The sequence below is a fragment of the Phalacrocorax carbo genome, chromosome 10 (assembly GCF_963921805.1).
Source record: "Phalacrocorax carbo chromosome 10, bPhaCar2.1, whole genome shotgun sequence".
Classification (NCBI taxonomy): Eukaryota; Metazoa; Chordata; class Aves; order Suliformes; family Phalacrocoracidae; genus Phalacrocorax; species Phalacrocorax carbo.
Genome location: NC_087522.1, coordinates 11,363,971 through 11,385,519, shown reverse-complemented (window position 1 = coordinate 11,385,519; position 21,549 = coordinate 11,363,971). Strand labels below are relative to the sequence as shown.

At 35.4% G+C, this 21,549-nt stretch overlaps 1 protein-coding gene across 9 annotated transcripts in view; it reads right to left on the bottom strand.

Moving 5' to 3' along the window:
- The window catches only part of SNX29 (sorting nexin 29), a 246,919-nt gene that overhangs the window by 170,562 nt on the left and 54,808 nt on the right, over positions 1-21,549 (bottom strand). For 7 of the 9 annotated variants that reach the window (XR_010374645.1, XM_064461872.1, XM_064461871.1 and 4 more), the window contains exons 16-18: positions 13,284-13,400; positions 10,478-10,533; positions 9,420-9,501 (exon numbers count right to left, since the gene is read on the bottom strand). Coding sequence is in view for 8 of the 9 variants with exons in the window: in XM_064461872.1 (XP_064317942.1) it covers positions 9,420-9,501; positions 10,478-10,533; positions 13,284-13,400 (255 nt within the window). In the remaining variant the exon portion in view is untranslated. Of the gene's footprint in view, positions 1-7,179; positions 8,243-9,419; positions 9,502-10,477; positions 10,534-13,283; positions 13,401-21,549 lie in introns of those variants that run through there. The other 2 variants (XM_064461873.1, XM_064461874.1) reach the window with 2 other exon arrangements.

Here is a 21,549-nt window from a genome sequence, read left to right as displayed (position 1 = left end):
GCGTATAATTTTTGCAATTTGTTGCTTACTTTTCTACTATTTTATCTGTCAATGCATTGTCTTCCATTGTTAAGACTTTTGCCTTTGATGAAATACTAAGGTTATGCTGGCTCCTGTATAAATTAAAGGTCAACAGCCACATCTGGCAGATCCCAGACTGTGCTTTCACTGTTTCATCTTTCACCCAAAACATTTGCTGAGCACTCTCCCCCTCAGAAACCCCTGAGTACCAGACACTGTTCACCTCATTTATGTTGCATTTCTGGGAAAATTCTTCCCTCTGTTTAAGCAGGAGCATTCAGGTACTGTGAATAGCCCCTTCATATGAAGGTATACTGCTCTCCCTTCAGAGGGGAAGTGAAGAGGAAAAACAGAACATAACTTAAAGTAATATAGAAAGAAATATTATGATAAAAGATACCAGTCAATATTAAACAATAAGACATGAGAGAGTCAAAGTAACAAAAAAAAGCTGTAAGAAAAGAATGTTTATTGATCGTAATCGTAGGGGGTACTATTCGTATGCAAATAGCAAGTCTTGTCTGATTACTGTTTATCTTTAATCTTATTTAGCATAACCTAAAATGTTTACTACTCTGCAAACAAGACAGATTTGCAAGTAGCCATTTAAACATTGATATTGCTTTAAGAATCACAAAATCTCAGTTTCATTACCTTAAGTGTCAGCCATTGGTAATTATAGCAACAGAAGGCATGACTAATGGCATTTGCTGTACACTGCACAGGAAAGTGGAATCTGTATGTGTGCAGAAAATAACAAAATACTCTACAGTTGAGAAATATGATAAAATAATATTATTGCAATAATCATCTTGGTTCACAGGCACTAAAGAAACTGCAACTAACTATCACCACCTAGAGGTAAAACGTAAAGGCAAATTCTTTTAAAATTGTGGTCTGGATTCTGTCTTAATCCCTGCGAATATACTAGACAAAAAAATATTTTCTAATGGTAGGCTGATTGAGCAACATCTGCCTCAGAAAAAAGATTCACAAAAACCACGGCCATCAAACTGCACAGATCACAAATAGCAGTCACCAGAAAGTAACTAGTTAATTAGAGAAGATAGGATGTTTATAAGCGAAGAGCAGACTTTTTCCAGCATGACTCTGATTTTACAAAGCTGGCTAATATTTAAATTGTCTGTTTAAAGGACTGAGCTTCCTTAACTGTTACTTTGCACAAAATATATTAGTTTCTTCACATGCGGCTAGGTTCTTTAATGCTTATAACTAATCAGTTTACCACTTACTAATAGCTATCACAAACTTTGTAAGAGAATAAACCTCTGAAGCTTCTTCTGGACTCAAAGTGGATAACCGTAATTGCTCTCAAGTTCTTGCCAGAAGATATTGTTATGACAATCTAGTCTGAGCTCCTATCACAGCCCAGATAATTTAATCCAGTAATGATCTAAATATCCTTATGATTTGTTGATTCATAATAAGGACATCAGCTGGTCATCTAATTCACCTTTCTACTCAGGTACAAAATTAATTATACTATTAATCTGTCAGCACAAATGAATGGCAAGACAGTAGTCAAGACATAAACCAGAAGCAAAACAATGCTGAGCAAGTATAAAGAGAGAGGATGTACTTCTGAAAACATTAGAATGAGCTTGCCATGCATTGAAGTTAAACACTAGTGGAAAGAAAGATTTCCTCATCATACCTATTATTTCCATTTTAGGACTAAATTAGTCATTCTGGCATAGCATTACAAGGGCAACTCATGTTTAGTTAATCCTACACCATGACCTCCAAGTTTCTTCCACTGTACTGTTACTACAAGGCATACTGATTTCAACAGTTCAGAAAATTCTTTGGTGAATTATGAAATGTATTTTATTCAGTACACTTAAATATGAACAAAAGGTACAGTGATATTTATCCAGAGAAGTTGCCTATCTTCCAAAATATTGCTATCCAGGGATTTCCTGAGAAAGAAGACACATCTTCATGCTTGGATTGATTTTTCTTCAATTAGCTCAATTATTTTCTAGACCCATGTAAACATTCAGTATTCACAAGCACTGTGGCAAGATGTCTTGCACCCTAATTATATGTTGTGGAGAAAACCACTGTCATGTATTGAAGCTAGTAGTTTCAATGGATGCTCCAATTTGCATTTTGAAACAGTTAAAAATTTCTCCATGTCTTTAATGATTTGAAAGATTGCTATTTTATTCCCCTCTCAGTTGTCCTTCTTGCAGGCTGAGAATTTCTAATATGCTCCTCAAAAGAAAAAGCTTCATTTTTCACTTGTATTCTTTCCAGTTCTGATATATTTCTTTGGAGAGGACTAGAACTGCACACAGATAAGCCAGAGACTATACACAGCATAATGCAGTTTTCTGTCTATCCCTTTTCTAATGATTTCTAACAACTTGGATTTTAGACCTTACTAAACCTTCTCAAATGTTGTGTCAGATTAGATACTTAAAATCCTATGGTACCCAAACTAGAAGCTATTTATCAGTTTTCAGCTATTTCACCCTTGAATTCCTGGTGAACTGCCTGTGGAGATTTATTCTTTATTTGTTCAATAAGATCTTCTACTGGTATTTCATTTAAAATGAACAATCTGCTAATTCTTGACAAGGAATAATCCAGAATGGGGATAATTTTGAAAGCCCTGTATCACAATGTTTATTTTTTGCCTTTATTTAATGTATTCATTTATTGTAGTCATCCGAAAGTTCATCAATTATTGTGAAATGGTGATATTTCAAAAAACAAGTGGAAAAAAATTGAACTTAGTAACTGCACTTAAGTGCACATTCAATTCTAAATAGCTTTTTCACTAAAATTTATACACCATCTAATTGTTGTAACTTCCACAGTTGAATTTCATAAGTCTGCGTCTCTGTTAATTTTTAAGGCTGTATTAGATTGTACTAATCTGTAAGCGCTGATAAATCTGCTGCTCACAACTGTCCCCTTGAACTCATTCAAATTGAGCTTAAAATTTGGCTATGTTTCTAGACTTTGTTTTTAAATTCTTACGATTCATAACCAGTGAATGCTGCCAGTTCAACATCACTGCAAAAGTGCAGCGTAACTCTACAAATACAGAGGTCTGATTAAAATTTCCACACCTAATAGGACTCATTTAAAATGTTGCTTGATTTCAGAGTTCATAGACTTATTCTTGAGTTTGTCTAGAATCCTTAGTCCTTAACAAAAATTACAGAAATTATTTGATGGTTGAAACTGTGTGACAAGTATGCTGCACCTGGAAATATTTCCTTCTATACTCACTGAAGAATAACATCTGGCGATTTTAAGGGTGGAAGATATACTGATTTTGAACATGACATCTGAAACATCAGAATATTAACATAACACAAATAAATGCTTTGAAACACCTTTCAAAACAGCATGACAAATCTGCATTAATTTAAAAAAAAATTTTAAAAGCAAGCACTATAATAAAACTCCTGCTGGAGTCTATTCTCCTGTCCACATCAGGCCCTCCTGATAAGCAAATTAACATGCCATTCATTTCTTTTCCTGGTTTAAGAAGCACAAATGTAAAATTGGCATTGATTTCAAAGAGGCACAGCTACCCAGACTTATTTCTCCTAATTCTTAGATTCTTAAGAAGCATTTATAAGTCCAGGAAAAAAGATGACAGACACAGTGGAACTGTTAGGTTCCTACTTTTCCAAACTATTTGAGGTGCTCTGCAATTCTTTCCACCCTCTTTTGGTCATTTCCAAGGCACGTGATACGTATCCAGTAGTTTATTTTTTGCTAGAAAATACACATTTATGAACAAAAGGGACAGAAGAGGCACAACAATTCTGAAGTGCATCAACAATAAATGTGACATAGCAAGTCTCCACTGGCACACTGTCTTCCTCTATCAACCAAGTGAAATGCTCCAGAGATACACAATTTCAAATCAGGAAAGGTTAGTTAACAAGAAGCGTCATGACAGGAGGGGAGAGGACAACCTCAATAGCTTTCTTATAACAGAAAATACAAAAGAAATCAAGCCATGTCGGAAATACATTTACATGAACTGCCTTTGGAAAAGCAGTGGTCAATGTACATGCCCTTTTTTAACATCATCATTTGGCAGCAACATCTTACCTTAATAGTATTACACATACAATGTAATTTTCAGGCAGGCTAAGCATCTTAAGGCTAATTTACAATTAGCTTTAAGTACAGTCATAAGTATTTAGCATATCTAAAAATGATGCTTACCCAAACCCAAATTTCAAACTTTGCCTGTTGCAGTTGGCACACTTTAGCTTTCTCCAAAGTTTGCTTGACATCTTTTTCCCAGAATTAACCAGCAAAACCAAGAGTCAGTTTTTAAATCTCAAGCTATGGCTACTCAAGCACTTGCAGAGAAATCTGAACTCCAAAAGATGTTGGTAATGATCTCAATAATATCAATGTTCTGTAATATTGCTACTTTCCTTTCCATTGATATACTACAAGCAACTACTCATGTAGCTGAAAGAGTTATACATGCATTTTAATTTTCTGCCATTGGAGAAATAAATTATAAAGGAGCAAAAATAATGTTTATTATGAATAAGAGCTCAGAAATGAGCTTAGTCATTTATCCTAATTGTCACTCCCAGCCCTTGTCTGTTCATTACATACTGGTAGCCTGGTAAATATGCTCTTCCACAATTTCAACATTGAATCAAATTCCCTGTAATCAGGAGCACATGTTTTGGCAGAGATTTAACAAGATAAATGCACACTGTTGTTATTAAGGCTATTCAAAAGTTTTATAAATTAATGCTTTCCTGGTCGCTATAAAATGCAGAGTATATATTCAGCAAGCACATGACTACATATTTGGTCAGAGACATGGCAATAACTTCAAGTGTTTCATCATAGTACTATGCTACAGAGTGTATGTCTGTTTAGGAAAATTTCTTTTTTTTTTTTTCACATGAACAGTGGCAAAAAACAAAGTTACTTGCTGTACAGACACTCTTCCCAGTCATACTACTGTTACTGAGATCAAAAACTGGCAGGAATGCAATTACTATATTCTTCCACAAGGGAAGATTTCAGCAGGTACCAAGATCAAGTTTTAATAGGGATTACAGAAGTTTTAGGTCACTTCTACAGGTAATTCTTGCTCACTTTTTAAAAAAATATTATAAGACAAAGTTGAACAAATACAGAACTGTTCACCAGTGGAATTCTATGGTATTCAGTGCTGTTCTGCAATTAAAGACAAACTAGCTTGACCACAGACATTCTACATCTGTTCTAGATAGACACTTCTAACTTTCCACGTCACATATGTCCCATAAATTGCTAGTGTGAATAATGAATAGAGCATATTCAGAAGAACCTGTACATTTTTCAAATACATATACCAATAAACAGAACATAAAGAACTTAAGAAAATTCTCAAAATTATCTTTTTGTAAATCTAGAATTTTCAATCTTTTAGAATACTGCAATGATATTTTGCTTCCTTTTTTCCTCTTCTCAAAAGGCTTAGCCTTCAATCACAAGTTCTTTGTTTTCCATTGATGATGAGTAATGGATGAAGTCTATTAAAACCCACTCTGTACCAGCAAAATATATTTTCTAAAATGTCATGCCAATGATAAATAGAAATAAGGTGCAAAAGCAGAACTAATAAAAACACTAAATTTTTTTCAAGTCACTGTAGTTAGGCCCTTAACCAAAACGAAGTGAGAGCAACATCTAACCCTTGACTCACTTCACCAGATTTTGGATACAGCCCTGAACCTCTTATAAACTGGGAAGCTTAGTTTATCTTAATATTTTTCCTGTTGAAGAAAAAGTGCAGAACGTCTATAGTATATATGAATTATGCATTCTTTCCAGGCTTTCACAATGCCATTTGTATACTCACGCACAGTCAAACTGCATGAAAAGTACTGAACTCTTTAGTAACAAAGTTTGGTATCAAGTTACAAGTGAAATTGAAAGTAAATTAAATTCTTCAAAGAATAAATGTTTGTTAATTCAATTCTAATATACAGAATCATAGAATGGTAGGGGTTGGAAGGGACCACTGGAGATCATCTCGTCCAACCCCACCGCTTGAGCAGGCACACCCAGAGCAGGGGGCACAGAACTGCATCCAGGTGGGTTTGAATGTCTCCAGGGAAGGAGACTTCACAACTTCTCTGGGCAGCCTGTGCCGCTGCTCTGGCACCCGCACAGGAAAGAAGTTTTTTCTCATGTTGAGGTGGAACTTCCTGTGTTCCAACTTGTGCCCATTGCCCCTTGTCCTGTCATTGGGCACCACTGAAAAGAGCCCAGTCCCATCATCCTGACACCCACCCTTTAGATATTTATAGGTATTGATGAAATCCCCCCTCAGTCTTCTCTTCTCCAGGCTGAACAAACCCAAGTCTCTCAGCCTTTCCTCATAAGGGAGATGCTCCAGTCCCCTGATCATTGTGGTAGCTCTCCGCTGGACTTGCTCGAGCAGTTCCCTGTCCTTCTTGAACTGGGGGGCCCAAAACTGGACACAGTACTCCAGATGAGGTCTCACTAGGGCCTTAATGGTATTAATTAAAGTACGGCCTTAATTAAGGTATGCTTTTCATACCTTAATGAAAAGCACTTTATTACTTTAAAAAAAAAAAAGATTTGGCATATTAGATAGCAACCTTATAAATAAAGGGTTTCTGGTTCATGTCTTAGTAGTAATGATGCTAACAAACCTCAATTAAAAGAACCTTCCTGAAAGTGTTGATAAAAATGCAACAATTTGCAATACACACAAATTCTCCATGACCCTTTTTCAGATATGTGATTATGTGTTTTTCTTTCATTTCTTCCTACATTTTTAATGGCCATTTAACCACTCAGGACCTCCAAACTGGCAACATTTCTTTTTTTTAACAAAATGGCCTCCCTATGCAGTAATAACATTAGTATTGAACTCTGTATACTATTAAAAGTTCTCAAGACAGTTTTCCTACTGTTCCTTAATTTATTACAGTATTTCTTCTTACTAAAGAGCTGCCTATACCTTAACTTTCTCCTCATCCACAAGCAGTTGCAAAAATTGTTTTGTTTCTACTTTGCACTACTCAGCCAAATGAGAAGGAAAACCTGTGAGAGCAACAGACCATTGGTAAACACATCTGAGAATGCCATAATTTAAGTTTACTTATTCACAACTTATATGGAGATTTTACAGTGCTTCTTTGCAATAAGTCTCCCACTGCAATAATTCATGTCCATGATTTGATAATTAGAAATTATATTAACTTTTCACATAAATCTGAAAGAAATGTGGAACTGTGTTCACTGCATCCACATAAGCTTTCCTGAATATCAGCAAAAGATAAGATCAACTACTGGGTTATATTCCCCCCCGCCCCGTCTTTCACATAACAGCAAATATCAGTAACATTTAAAGGACACAAAATTAATGCTGTACAGACAGTACTGTTACATGTCATTTCTCACCATCATTAATAAATGTACCAAGTCTAGACAGTCAGAAATGCACTTAAAAATTAAAGAGTTATTCACTGGGTGCCTTCATTTCAATCTGTACTGCAGATATAACTCAAAAAAAAAAAAGTCAGAGAATGTAGACAGTCAAGTGTCATATTGTTGCAAACACAAGAGACCTCGTCATTCAGATACCAAATATTTTTCCAGAATGGTCTTATTCTGTAGTTATCTGCCAGAAACTCAAAATATCTACACAACTTCAGGAGGGGAAAAAAATTCTGGGGTACATCACATTCCAGCTTTTGCTTGATCAACAGTCTAGATGTAAAAATGCTTGAAGAAAGACTGAACTTTTAAAACTCAAAGCTTCTAAAGTAGTACGTGATAGGTACCCCTTAATATTACCCTTTGTTGTTCATTCACACAAGCAGCAACATTAATTCCAGAGAAGAATATTACCAAAAAAGGGTGACTAAACAGCACTGGGGACAAGGTGAAGTGCACAGGGGCCGAGCTGGTCTTCTAGATCCTGCCAGTGAGGGAAAAATTTTGTGAAGGCGCAGTGGATCCTATGGATCAATACCCAGTTGCACAGAAGATACCACTGACAGATTTGGCTTTTACAATCATGGGACTGTCTCTAATGATCAAGGACTGCTGGGAGAGATGAAATCCACCTGACAGAGTGGGACAAGACCATCTTTGCCAACGTGCTGACCAACCTGGTGAAGAAATGGTGGATGGGCGTGAAAAGCAAATGGCGTGCGGCAATAGGAACTAGAGAAACCTAAGAAATGACAAAGCAGAACAAAAAGAACAAAACAGCAACCTAGGAAACAAGCAGGAGAAACCAGAGTTCCTCTACTGGTCACAGAACTGCAACACCATTAGAGTAACAGAGATGTGGTGCGGTGGGATACTGATGTTTCTAAGAATTTCTGCGTTAGCAGCCTGGTGTCTGGGTTTGAGAATGTGTAGCCAGTGACAGCAGCGTGGGGGAATATGTGAGAGGCAGAAAGACAAAAATAATCACACTTGTCAACAAGTTAGGTTTCCACAAACACTTGTGCACCTGTATTTGATTGATTATTCAACGCTTTTGAACAAATTACTAACTGTTCAGTATTGTTAGCTTTTCTTTCTATTAGCTAAAGTCTTATTTTTCATTGTCTTTGGCTGAAAGGTGGGTTTTTTCCTGTATTTTTCAACTATCTGCCATCACTTCATAAATGATTCAAAATTCTATCAAAATCACCATTCAGAGTGAGAGGAATGTTAAAAAGCTTCAGAAACTTTGTTCTGAGCTAAGTACATGTGGTTGAAACAAGTGGAAAAATTTTGCAGCTGCTAATAATCCACAAATAAAGAAATACAAACAGCCAGGGACAGCATATTAAAGTGTGTTTAATGTTTGTCCTGCATTCCAACCACAGAGGATATAATTGTTCCGAAACCAAGAATCCAGGAATCAAGGAACAGTATAGGATTTCAATGCTTCAACTACAAGGCAGGCTAGAGCACAAACCCCTAAATTCACACCCAGCTAAAGCAGAACACACTATGAGCATGTCCAATGACACACAGTGAAGACTTGTGGCATCATTCAAAATGTTTCTGAGTGAGCTACTACAATAAGCCACATCTGTCTGTTGGTCTGTCAATAACATTTCTGCTCATTGATATCCCCAAAATTGAAATAGAATATGTATGTGCATATTGAAGAAGGCATTACTGATTAATATTGAATTATTGTACTCCCTGGCCAATGCAGTCACCTTACTAGCATGCTTTTAAACTATTAAAAGCCAACCCTCAAAATATGCTATTTGGATAATCAACACAATCATCTGGATGAATATATATGGCTGCTGCTGCTCTCTAATGAAATTAGACTGAGATATTTAAATTATTAAAATGTGCCATTTCAGTCACAAACTTTTACTGTGTTAAGATATATCACTTACCTGATAAACATGGAAAGCATTAGCCGCTTTTCCACGCAGAAAGACTGAGGGAATCCAAACATTAATAAGAGCCCGATTTGATCTGAGGAAGAGAGTGAAAAACTTAAAATATGGAATCATATTTATGTATAAGAATTGCAAAGCAACTATCTCCAGTGATTTACATAATGATCAAAGTGATCGATTAACAAATCAACTTAACATTTCAAATAGAGTATCACAAAAATTGTAGTTCTGCCTGAACCTTTTATACCTGCTGTATCTGAAATTGTTCTCTAAAATTAACATAACTGAAAACCAGCACTGAAGCAATTCCCTTTGTGCGTTTTTTGGGTTTGGGTTTTTTACAGTGTGCCCTTGAAAACATTTGATTATACACAGGAAATAAAAACTATTTATTTCAACAAACTCAACAGTTTTGTCCACAAAATTCAGCAAAAAACTGAGTTCATTAAATAACTGAAGAGCACTGCACAATTATGGGGAATGCGTTTCCATCCACTCTGTAATTCAGCTCCAAATTTCTATGATTTAAAGACATCGACTACATTTTCACCCCCTCATCCTCAAAAAGCTAGATTCATTAGTCTGATTAATAAAGGCAAAACTCCAAATCACAACACTCTGCAATGATCTGGGATGACCAACTGGGGTGTTTGTGGGATGTTTGTTAGTACTATGTGTATGCACTGATTAGGAGTTATTCTGTAAAAATGAGAAAGTCCAGCACGTTATGAATAGTATCTAGCATCTATCAAACCCAAAGCAACAGAAAACAGTAACTTTTGATGCTTTGTTAGAATACCAAGACCTAGTGCACTGAAAGAGCACTCCAAGAGAATCTTCATAAATCTAAACTCCTTGCATTCAACATTATTAAAAACTACAGTAGGACATGGACTGTGCAGCTCTCCATACTTTTTAACAATGGAACACAGCAGCCGAGAATTCAGCTATTGCAAATAATACAGGAAAAGCAACTTATTGAATCTGTTTGCTTATTCTGCTTTCTTATAAAGACTGTACAAAGAAAAAAATATGTGTATTATGAAACTTACATTTCAAAATCTGACAAACTCTGATCTTCAGATGTTTGACTCAAATCTCCAGGGACCTATATTTACAAAACAGAAATAATTCCCACACACTGGTTATTATGCTTTCTATTAAGAAAGCATAATATTAGAAAGGAAATTACAATTTAACATTCAATCTTTTAAATACCAATAAAAACTATTACCGAGAAACAATAAAAGAAAAATAAACAACCATGCAACAGGATTATGAACATATCACCCTTGTGAGTTCTTCATGTTAGAATTTGCTATGGTTTTGTAAAGAAACAAACTGGGGTTTGTAAAAGCATGTCACTTTGAAAGCTATATAAAACCCAGGAAAAAAAGTATTATTACTAGGCCTTTATAAGCAAAGTATGCTAAAAGAAAGTACATTTCCTGTATAAACAATTTATGGGAAGAGATGAAGCATCTCTTCAAAAACCTAGTGATCACTTTCTTTTAAAACCAACATGCCATTAAGAGAAAGATGCATGATCACTTTATTTAAGCTGTGTTCTTACAAAACATTATATAGTCACAAAAGTTTATTAAGATGGCAATGATGGACTAACACCTGCAGAATCAAAAGTAGCAGTTGTGACAAAACAAGATTGAAAGAGCATTCAGAACTGAAACAGCAATAGCTTTTTACCTTACCTTAAAGCTAGTTAAACATAAAAGGATATCTTCTCACCTTTAAATACTGTAAAACGTAAACCATAACCCAGAATAGTAAGTGTCTTTTGATGAAGAAAAACAGCTAAAAGTTGTGAACTTCCAGAGACAGCTTCTATATTATTTAAGTACTGGTTCAGTGTATCTCTATAATGTATGTTGCATGAATATACTATTTTTCAGAATATTTGCTGCCTAAGAAACATATATATAGTTATTGCTTGCTTATTATAGAGCAATCTGTATGTATTTATTTATTGCAAAGCAATACAAAATTTCAAAGAGGACTAAAGAAAATCTACTTGCCAATGCTTTGACGGATCAGTTCAAGACCTCCCAATACACAAGACAAAACTGAATTTTACCTTCCCAAGATTAAAGAGATACGGCTCAGCAAAAAAAGTCATTGCTGCCAGAGAAAGGAACAGAGGAAAAGAATCGTGCAGAGCCAAGACAGCTCTAAGGCATATATATATGGCATACATATGGAGCCCTGAACACCTCTGCTGCCCTCTTTTGGGGGAATGAGGTGGGAAGGGCCAGTACGACCTCTCAATTACCACCATCAGCTGCTGTCTGTTCGCAGTCCAGTCCACCCTCCTCTGGCACAAGAGCTCTGGAAAGCCAGGCTATGTGCTGCCAGTGAACAGATATTCTTCTATCTTGCCTACAACTTGCACCCTCTCTTTGCCTATATCTGAAGTGGTAAATCCTATCATCAGATATATAGTTATTTTAATTAACTTTAGTAAAAGTTTTGCAAAAAAACCCTCAAAGACAGAGTGTGGACTTTGAAAATAAGGAAAAGGGTAACATTAATGTGTTCCAGTGCTTGCACATCTATGTTGAAACAGACTGGTTAATGATTTTGAGATGCCAATTGAAGTGCTGTCTATTGTAACGCAAAACAGAGTGATGGAGACATTACATCAATATACTTCCTCATAGCCTTGAAAGCATATACTTTTTGTTTCAATATTCCTCTGTTGCAGAAGTTCTGAAACCCAATAATTAGAAATTTGGAAAGTCACTGTGTACAATTCATTTATAAATTACAGCCATTAAAATTGATTATCAACATTAAAAGGAAAGAAGACAGTGAAGAATCATGGAAGCTATTTTTATAACAAACTGTAAATTATATACTCTTTTAGTAATAAAAAGTTAAGAACTCGGCTGATATTTTCAAACAAGTCAAAGGGGGATCAGATATTCTTATCCCACAATTTCTGCATGCTTTACCAACTCTGAGAGTTCTAAATAAAGTCTACTACATAACAGACTATCAGCACAGAGTTTTATTTACTAATACAGAGTCAAAATGTATCCACTTCTTAGGATAATGCAAAAGTCTAGGACTGTATTCAATTCAGTTTCATTTTGGACAATAATAACTAGTAACAACTAGAATTTAGCTAGCCCTTAAAATATAGTACCACTTCCACTCCTTAAAAAGTTTTAGGAATTAGTTTTCTCCTGGTATCTGATACATTAAAATATAGTATCAGTATCTAACTACTGGATAAGGATATGGAGATACATGATTAAAAACAAAACCTCTGAACAGGGACACAGCCCAAAATCCCTGAGTAAGAAACTACAGCTATAACACACGTGATTTATTACTTGTCATCTCTTAACACAATAGTGTGATTGTTTCCATCTAAAAGGCTGAAAATTATAGGTGAAATCCTGCTTCTCCTGTGCACGCAGAACTGTCATCAGTCACTTTACATGAATGCTTCCAGTGCAAACAAAGTAGTAAAGAGCAATACCACATAAGCATATGAACAAAAACTAAATATGCCTCCCTCAGAAGACGGACAACTATTAGGAGCATTTTTGACTCATTTCCTCCCTGTTCATTTTCAAATTTGAACACAATCTTTTAACACAAAAAGCCAAAGTGAAGCAATAGTTGGGAGAAAACAATTTTATTGTCTGAATATATCTGTTTTACTTTCAATTCTGCTAAAGAGAATCAAACACTATCAAAAATACCAATAAGGTGTTCTTCACAGATGTGGTGTTAGCTGTTATTTCTTATAAGCTAACACATATTTCACTTCATCACAAGCAATGGTTTTGAGCATATTCCAGAGTGGTATTCTACATTGTAATAAACACTTACCGGCCCTCTCAAATCAATTAGTTCTTGTCTCATCTGGGACACGAGAGCTTCTTTAGCCATCAGAGCACGGTGCAGCCTCTCATTGAATTCAATCAGTTCCCCATGCATTTCAGCTACCTGAAAAACAAAGGCAAGAGATAATTGTGTTCTAAACTGAAAACACCACACTATGTAATTTCCTACAGGTATATCAACTTTTATTTATATTTTCCATTTTACCATACTCTCCAATTAGTGCATCTCACTGCTAATGCTTTAGTTTGAACTGACCATTAAGAACAGCCACTGTCAAAATAATTTTGACTCATGCCTTGAAGTGTAGGTTTTGATATTGAATTCAATAGGACAAAATAAAACTGTGTCCAATTTTATTCCTATCAGAGGAGATCCTATGGCAACTGACTCTAATAAAACACCTATTAACTTTTGTTCTCAGTTGAATTATTTGATGAACACAGCACTCAACAGTTAAACTCATCACAGTATTTTGATCTGGGAATAATGCAAAATGCACAAATGGCATTAAACTTTGTCAATAATTCATGAGTAATATATTCTGCACTCTTACTTGGTTTTTTTAATAGGGTTGGAGCTAGAAGTCCCCTCTTCCCAGGCAAATCTGTGATGGGTCAAAGGAGCGTAAGCACCACAGTTACACTGAGGCACAAGTTGTTGCGCATAGGTAAATAGTGTGGTGTCAAGTGTGGCCTCTTTGGATACAAAGTCTAGCTATGTCTGTACTCTCCATTTTTGAGTCAAAGTGTCAAGAAAGCACCAATTGATGGAGGATGTTCATGAAAGCCAACAGGGCTGGATGAATGACAAGAATGAAAAAGTATACCAATTTACAGAGCAAGCTATGTTTAAGTTGGATCCCTGCCAAGAGAAGCAAGAAAAAATAAAACTCAAATCAAGGTTAAAGATGATGTTTGAGCTCTGGCATTCTTCTTACACAGCCTACAGCTTAAGGGGGAAGAACTCCAAAAAGAAAAGGGTTCCCAAATATCAAAGGTCTAAATAGTAGCAGTAACATGTTATCATCAAGAGAATGTGATGGGGAAACTAGCAGAAACAGGAAGCAAGGATAAAAGGAACTTACAATCTGTGGTCAGCAAGATTTTCAGCTACTCCTGTGAGAACCATTATACTACAAAATTGAATGAAAGTTTCACTTATGATGGATCACCCATCAGTATATAACATACCTGGCAAAGGAATTGTGTTGAACCGATAATGCCACTTGTAGCCTTAGAGCAAAGAAATTTGAGCCAAAAAGGGTTTGTAGAAATATTTTCAATGGAAAAGAAAGACACTTCAGAATACCTCACTGTTAGAAATTTCCAAGTAAACCTCCCTATATGGCTCCTGCATTAAAGAAAAGGAATACTGACAAGGGCCACTGCCAGAGGTGGAGCACCAGAGGAGCAGTCCCAGGGCAGAAAAAGAAAACCTACAATAATTACAACAGCAGTTAGATGAAAACAGAAGCAGTGACCGGTTGACCCCTCTAGTGGGCATAGCAGGCTACCACAACAATACTGTCACCTGTGTTTTTCAGGTTACAGCAACTCTTGAAATGCCTCCTGATACAGCCATCCAAAGAAGAGTAGAAACAATGGGGTAACATTATGAAAGCACAGCTGAATAACGTGAATATCAATCCACTACCTTCAACGATAGCACAGGGACTTGGACTGCTGCCAAATCTCTTAAATCTTCATAGTTTCCCTTCTGGCGGCAGGTCACAACTACCTATGAATTTCACGCTTTCCTTTTCTTGAATTACCACTCTGCCTTCTCCCTCTTCCCTGGGGAAGTTCCCCAAGACAAAGCAGTTTAATTCAATTTGTTTAATTTAGTGCTTGCCTTTAATTTAGTGTTTTGTTCCAGACAACATGTATCCTTCACATAATCAAAGCAAACAGAAAAAAAAGCTTCAATTTGACAAGCCAAGAGGTGATGTCATTGATTAAAAATAAAAAATAAAAGTAATTATACCTGAGTTGAATTTCAAGTATTCTTTTCAAATTTCTTTTTGTATTAGAGGGAGTACTTTGAACCCAGTAATTCATCAGTGTAGATTATGCCCAAAAAAGAGCTAAACTAAGCCCAGATATGATTTAGCTAGAGTGATATCTCTCATTAATTCTGAATTTACAAACTATTCTGAAATGCTCAGCAGATTACAAGGTAAAAACCAGTAGCAGTAATTGAACTAACAAACTTTCCATGTAATGGGACTATCAGGAAGTACAAAAGCTAAAGATTTCACAGAGTAATTATTGAAACCCAAACAGGCAGACATTTTTCTTTGTTTGCCTGATTATATAAGCAGTTTTAGATTAATATTTATGACTTACCTTACACACTACAATACAGAAAGCTTGCAACATGTCTTAGCTACAATTCTGTTTCACTCCTCCCTTTCTGAAGTGTAAAGGTTTAATGTAGCATTAATATCTGTTCAACAATCAAAAGCTTTTTTATTATTATTTATAGTATACTAAAGCAGCTTTAATCTACCACTTTTGTTTTTGTTCTTGTCAAGCATTTCTGTTGTGCTTAATCCCATTAGAAAAACTAACTTCTCAGCCTTATAATTAGACTCTTTTCTGGCTCCTCCTGATAAAAATAAGAATATTAGGACTTCCATGTTATCAATTAATGACACTATGTATTCATCTCTCAATTGTTCATTCAACGTAAAAAAGGCTTCAAACACTTGTTTTCGTAAAATGAGCTTACTAATTATTAACAAGACATCTAAATCCATATGAACTTCAGTGTTATGACTAACGTAGTAGGTGTCACATAGGAAGCAGTTCTGCTTCATAAATTACAAACATTTATGCTCCAAACAAACTTGCCAACTTAACTAGATAAAGTAATAATATCACATCATTAACTCCAGATAAATTATTTTTCACACTAGCTTAACCACTCATTCCAATTCAAAGTGAGTGGTGTAATATTTAAGAATATCATAAGCCCCTCTCCAGTTCAGGTTAATATTATCAGGTCATTGTTAATTACAGAGAGCCTGGGCTGGGAGGAAAAACTTCCTCGTATTTCACGTACAAAAAGATGCAGTATGCTACTCGTGGGAAATGCACAGAGAAAAATGGTAGTGCTTATTTGGTTGATTGGTTACCAAAAACAATAGACAAATTTATGAATGGATGCAAAAATCAGTAGTTTACATATTTGAAATCATGTTTGATTTTTCAGTGCCTGTCTCTTTCAGAAGAACAAAATCCAAACTATTTGATGTATTAACTGTTTTCTCTCCCTCTAATTTGGATGACCTTGAAATAACTTTCTACTTGCAGGCTTGATCAGCATGTTAATTCGACAGCTCCCTCAAAACACGAAGTAATACAAAAATGTGTAAGTATCACTAGTAAAGTTTAATAAAAAGAAAATTCAACAGCAACTAAAACACTAAATCACTTGTTATGTATTATCAAAAGGACAAATTGGCAGGTATATTACCTGTGACAGTCACTTTTATTAGTAATTAAGTTACTTCATTACTACTTCTTGTCGAAGAAAAATGTATTACCAACACAGCAAACCAAAAGGAGCAATGAGATATACTTCTGAATAACAATATTCATTTAGGTTTTTCCTGCATAACAGTCTGCTAAAAACAATAAAGAGGTCTCCTTATAATTATATCCTTTCAGTTACATTTTACGTCATTACATCTTCCTTTATCCATTCTACACTGAAGATTAAGCAATAATTTTCCCCAAAGAGCCTTCCATCACCTTCACAGTTGTTTTTCTCCATGACGGTATGTTTAAAGCAGAAAATTAAAGTACAAATGAGCTAAGTTTCCCTTGGTCAGATGATCAGTCAGATTTGGTCCTGGTCATACCAGAAAGCATGCTTAAAGAGTCCAAATCCTTAGCACAAAGGGGAAGTGAGGCTAACGTAAAATATTCAGACTCCAGAATCAGACTAACAGAATTCTAAAGACCTGTTGACAAAAGAAAATCTAAGTCTACTCCTGCTGCCTGACAGCACTGCAGCTATCCTGTCCAGCATGACCACAGTTAAGAGCAGCCTCCAGAGAAATTACAAAAGTAAACAACACAATGTTCCACAGGAAAGGGCTAAGCTGTTAACTTAAAACATGCTAGGAATGTTTCACTAAGCATATGAATAATAGAATCTTCTCTTAAAAGGACACGTGCAACAAGAAAAAATTAATAAGGTTTTTAAAACAGTGTTTCAGTGGAACTCAGACTTATTTTTTAGTACAATTTGCAACTAAAATTCATAAAGTTTTTGTGTGAGCCACATCTGAATTAATGACTTTTTGTCAGGTATAGGCAATATTTCCCCCAGTTGTCACAAAATGCAAAAAAAAGTGTTTCTCAAGAAACTCTAGACAGAACTGGAAGTTGCTTCATTTTGCTCCCAGTGGAAGCAAGAGTGTATTTTTCCCATGAGAAGATGCCCTTTTTAAAAAAAAAAAAAAAGAAAATATCAATGTTGTTCTACATTTTTCCCCAACAGAAATAAAGCCAAAGGTCTTCGATAACAAGCAGGTATCCTACTAAATACTAATAATTTCATTCTTCTACAAGTGAAAAAACAGTAAAACACAAAATGGCAGACAGTTCAGACAAATCTATTGATAAAGCCATAAAATGCTTAATCATTGCTTTCTTCTTCCAAACTTCCACTTTGTGTTCTTGACATTTCCATCTGCAAGCAAGTTATTTGGTTCAAGGCAGACTGAAAGATCCATTTAAGAACAGGGTTACGTTTTGGTTGGTTTGGTTTGAGCTATTTTTATTTTGTTTTGTGGCGTGGGTTTTTGTTCGTTTGCTATAGCTACATAAGGTAAGCACAAGTCACAGTTCCTCAAAACCAACAAGAAGAAAATAACCTGTAGCTTTTAATGCAAAATACATTGCGAACTGTACATGTTAGGTGAACTACATGTTAATGCTTGCAATATTTCACAGTCTTCATCTATTGTATACAGTACTACCAGTATTTACCGAGACTAATCCTGACATACAAAAGAGCAGTAACACATTGAACAGGAAAAACACTACTCTGGGAAGACCTGTGCCTGGCCAGGGAAAAAGAAAGTAAAGAGCAAAACCAACACCAGATACACAGGATTAATGATTTTAATAAGAGGGATAAAAATCAGCACGTCTCTAGATGCTGCATCCTTCTACATATTCTCATAGCAAAAGCCAAAGCCCAAGACAAAAGTTCTAAACAAGAAAGATCTAAACAAATCTCTAAACACCACCATTATTATCTTTCACTCAGATCCTTTTAACTTCTCATTTTACAGCTGGAGGAAGGTTTCACCTCATTTACTGTGCTGAGATAGTTATTCTGAATTGAAACTCATTATCCCTTTACTAGGATTATCTTCATGAGCTAACGCAAAATACTTCAAATATACAACCAGTGTTCATAAGGATAATCTGACATAAGCAATGAAGTACAGAGACAAAGTTACTATCAGACCACTTTTCATAAACATGACATAACCCACCTCCAAACGAACAAGACTTGGAACTAATTTAATATTATTATTTGATACTAAAAATCATGGACTTAAAAAAAGTAATTTCACATTCCACAGAACATTATCTAGTGTAAATCACTTTGATGATTTAAATTTTTATAAAAAATGTTCACAGACTGATTTTTACCTAGCAGGCTTTACACTAGACCAGGTGTAACTGTCCTCCCAAAACTTGTACAGACACAACAAAAACAGACTGGCACGTTTTATATTTTATATTTTAACTACAAATACATCTGTGTAGCCCCATACATAATCCAAACCAATCAGTGAGCTCAGCTGACTTGGCAGCATACAGATCCAGTATTTATTAATGACTGTGGAACCACAAAAGCATAATAGAAATACTTATTTTCTTGCTCATCACAGTTTTCTCGTTGTTATCCCCCATAGGCCATGATTGGACTGCAACAATAAAAACAGTGCCCACAGCATCAGCCACACCTTCTGGGCCCCCGTAGTCCCTCCTGGGAGAGGGCTCCTTAAAGTCACATTAATCTGTGGTTTCACTACTCCACAGATATTAATTTGCTGTCACTTATGCCTTTGCTAGTTAACTCTCCATTCCTAAACTGCTAACCTTCACTTTTTCCTTTAAGTCATGATAGATTAACATAGTTAGGTAACATATTCAGCAGTTGTTGCCATCCTTTAGATGCACCTCAGTGTTTGGTGTGTCCAGGGCTTTACAATAAGGAAATCTTCAGCAGTGATCACAAAACACTGCTGCTCTTCATGTGCATTCATTTCAATCTACTCTATGTGCAGGACTATCAATCAGATGAGGAAAGTGATCTGAATGAAAATATCTCAAAAATATTTTTAAGCCAAAGCAGGTTCTCAAACCAGTTTGCACCATGGACATAGAAACTGCTGGTCCATTACAACTATAGGGTAGCTGCCCTGTGATATAGAAGCAGGATTCAAGCAATAGGTTGGCTGCTTAAATTGATATTGCAGCCAAAGATGCAACGTAAACCATAGCATGCATTTACCCTGAAGAACTTTGTCCATGTTCTCCCCACGTATGTGATTTGATGTAACAAAAGATACTACCTCTTCCTGAAATCTTGCCTTGATAAATTACAGTTAAAATACAGTGGGGGTAAGATAAGAAAGACACGCTACACTGTTTTTTCCTCGAAGAACTTGCAGAAGAGACAGCTTAACGCTTACTAATTATTTACCATTAACTGAATATAAACAGCACTGACTCAAAAATGAGTTTGTAAAGAAAATTAAAAAACATGAGCAGTGCACTGATTAACAAATGGATCACTGATTAAGTGCATGGTGATTCATGGGCACATCATTCTTGCCTCAGAAAAGAAAACTCTTCATCTTACTCAGCCAGGTCTAGTCTGTCAATGAGAGAGATGTTATACACATCATCTAGAGAACTATACATTGTGTTTCAAAAGTTGCACACAGAAATAGTTCACTTCTAGTACTATTGAACTTGGTAACTTTGTGTACTGCGCACCCTTGGAAGTAAAGAGCTTATCCAAATTTTTTTTTTAACATAAATTCATACCAAGAAAATAGATATACACACATATATCTATATTAAAGCATATTTCACAATTCTTATGAAATAAGACAAAGTATTTTAAGAATCGCAAAAAAAGTCTACCCTTGTGCCAAAGCGCACTGGCCGGAAGTTACACCTCACTGTATTCCACCAATAATTTAACTGACAAAAGCTACGAAAAGGCTTGTGATTCCACAGAAAAGTTCTGGACATTTTGCTAATTTAACACGTTTTCTATGATGACTTGAAACACAACTAACATTTAATAGCAAGGCTGAATGCCATGCTAAGACCTCTAAACAAGAAAATAAAATAACAATTTCCAAAAGTATCACTGTCCACTGACGCACTGATCTCATGTGCGTGCGGAATGGAATCTCATGCTGAATGCAAGCAGGCTAAAAAGTAGCTGTCAAGAGATACAAACAGAAGAGATCAAACTTGCACTGTTTATTGAATGCTAACAAGAGCCAAAGATTTTTTCACAGTTTCACAAAAGGTTATTTTTCAGTTCTCACCTATGAGAAAATGTTAAATCTAAGCAAAAAAGTGCTATTATTTAATAATTTTATTTGCAGGCATTTTAATACCTAGGGAAAAAAAATTCCATGTCTTTGCAGAATTCTCTCAGAGATCACAAAACTTATCTAAATGATTTCCAATAAAATGGGTCATGTAGTTCAATGAAATGGTACTCAGAGAGGTTTTCAACTAACTTATTTAATATTTCAGAGTTTATTCCTTAAAGAAAGGTTTCTTTTTACTCTTGTCTTAGAATGTCGTTAACAGGTAAGAGCACATACCATTACAGTGAAAGGTTTATGCTTACCAATAGTTTGTAGGATCATTTAGGTATCAAAAGTAAGAAAAGAACAAATCAAAACGATTTTTAGAAGAAAAGCATGAGAAAAAAAATTGACAAGCAAATCATCAATTGACAAGAATTGTCAAACAATTATTTGTAGTCAGTTGGATTTTTTAAAGCAGGTAACTAAGTTGTTCTGTGACTCTTACAGCCTTTCCATCTCTGATCATCTCATGTTAAACAATAAGTAGCACTTAAGCACACATTACCAAAATTGCTACATCATCAAAATTCCCCACTTCAGGATTTCATCTCACAACATAGTAAAGAAATTCAATACAGTATACTGTTACCTGTCATGCTAAAC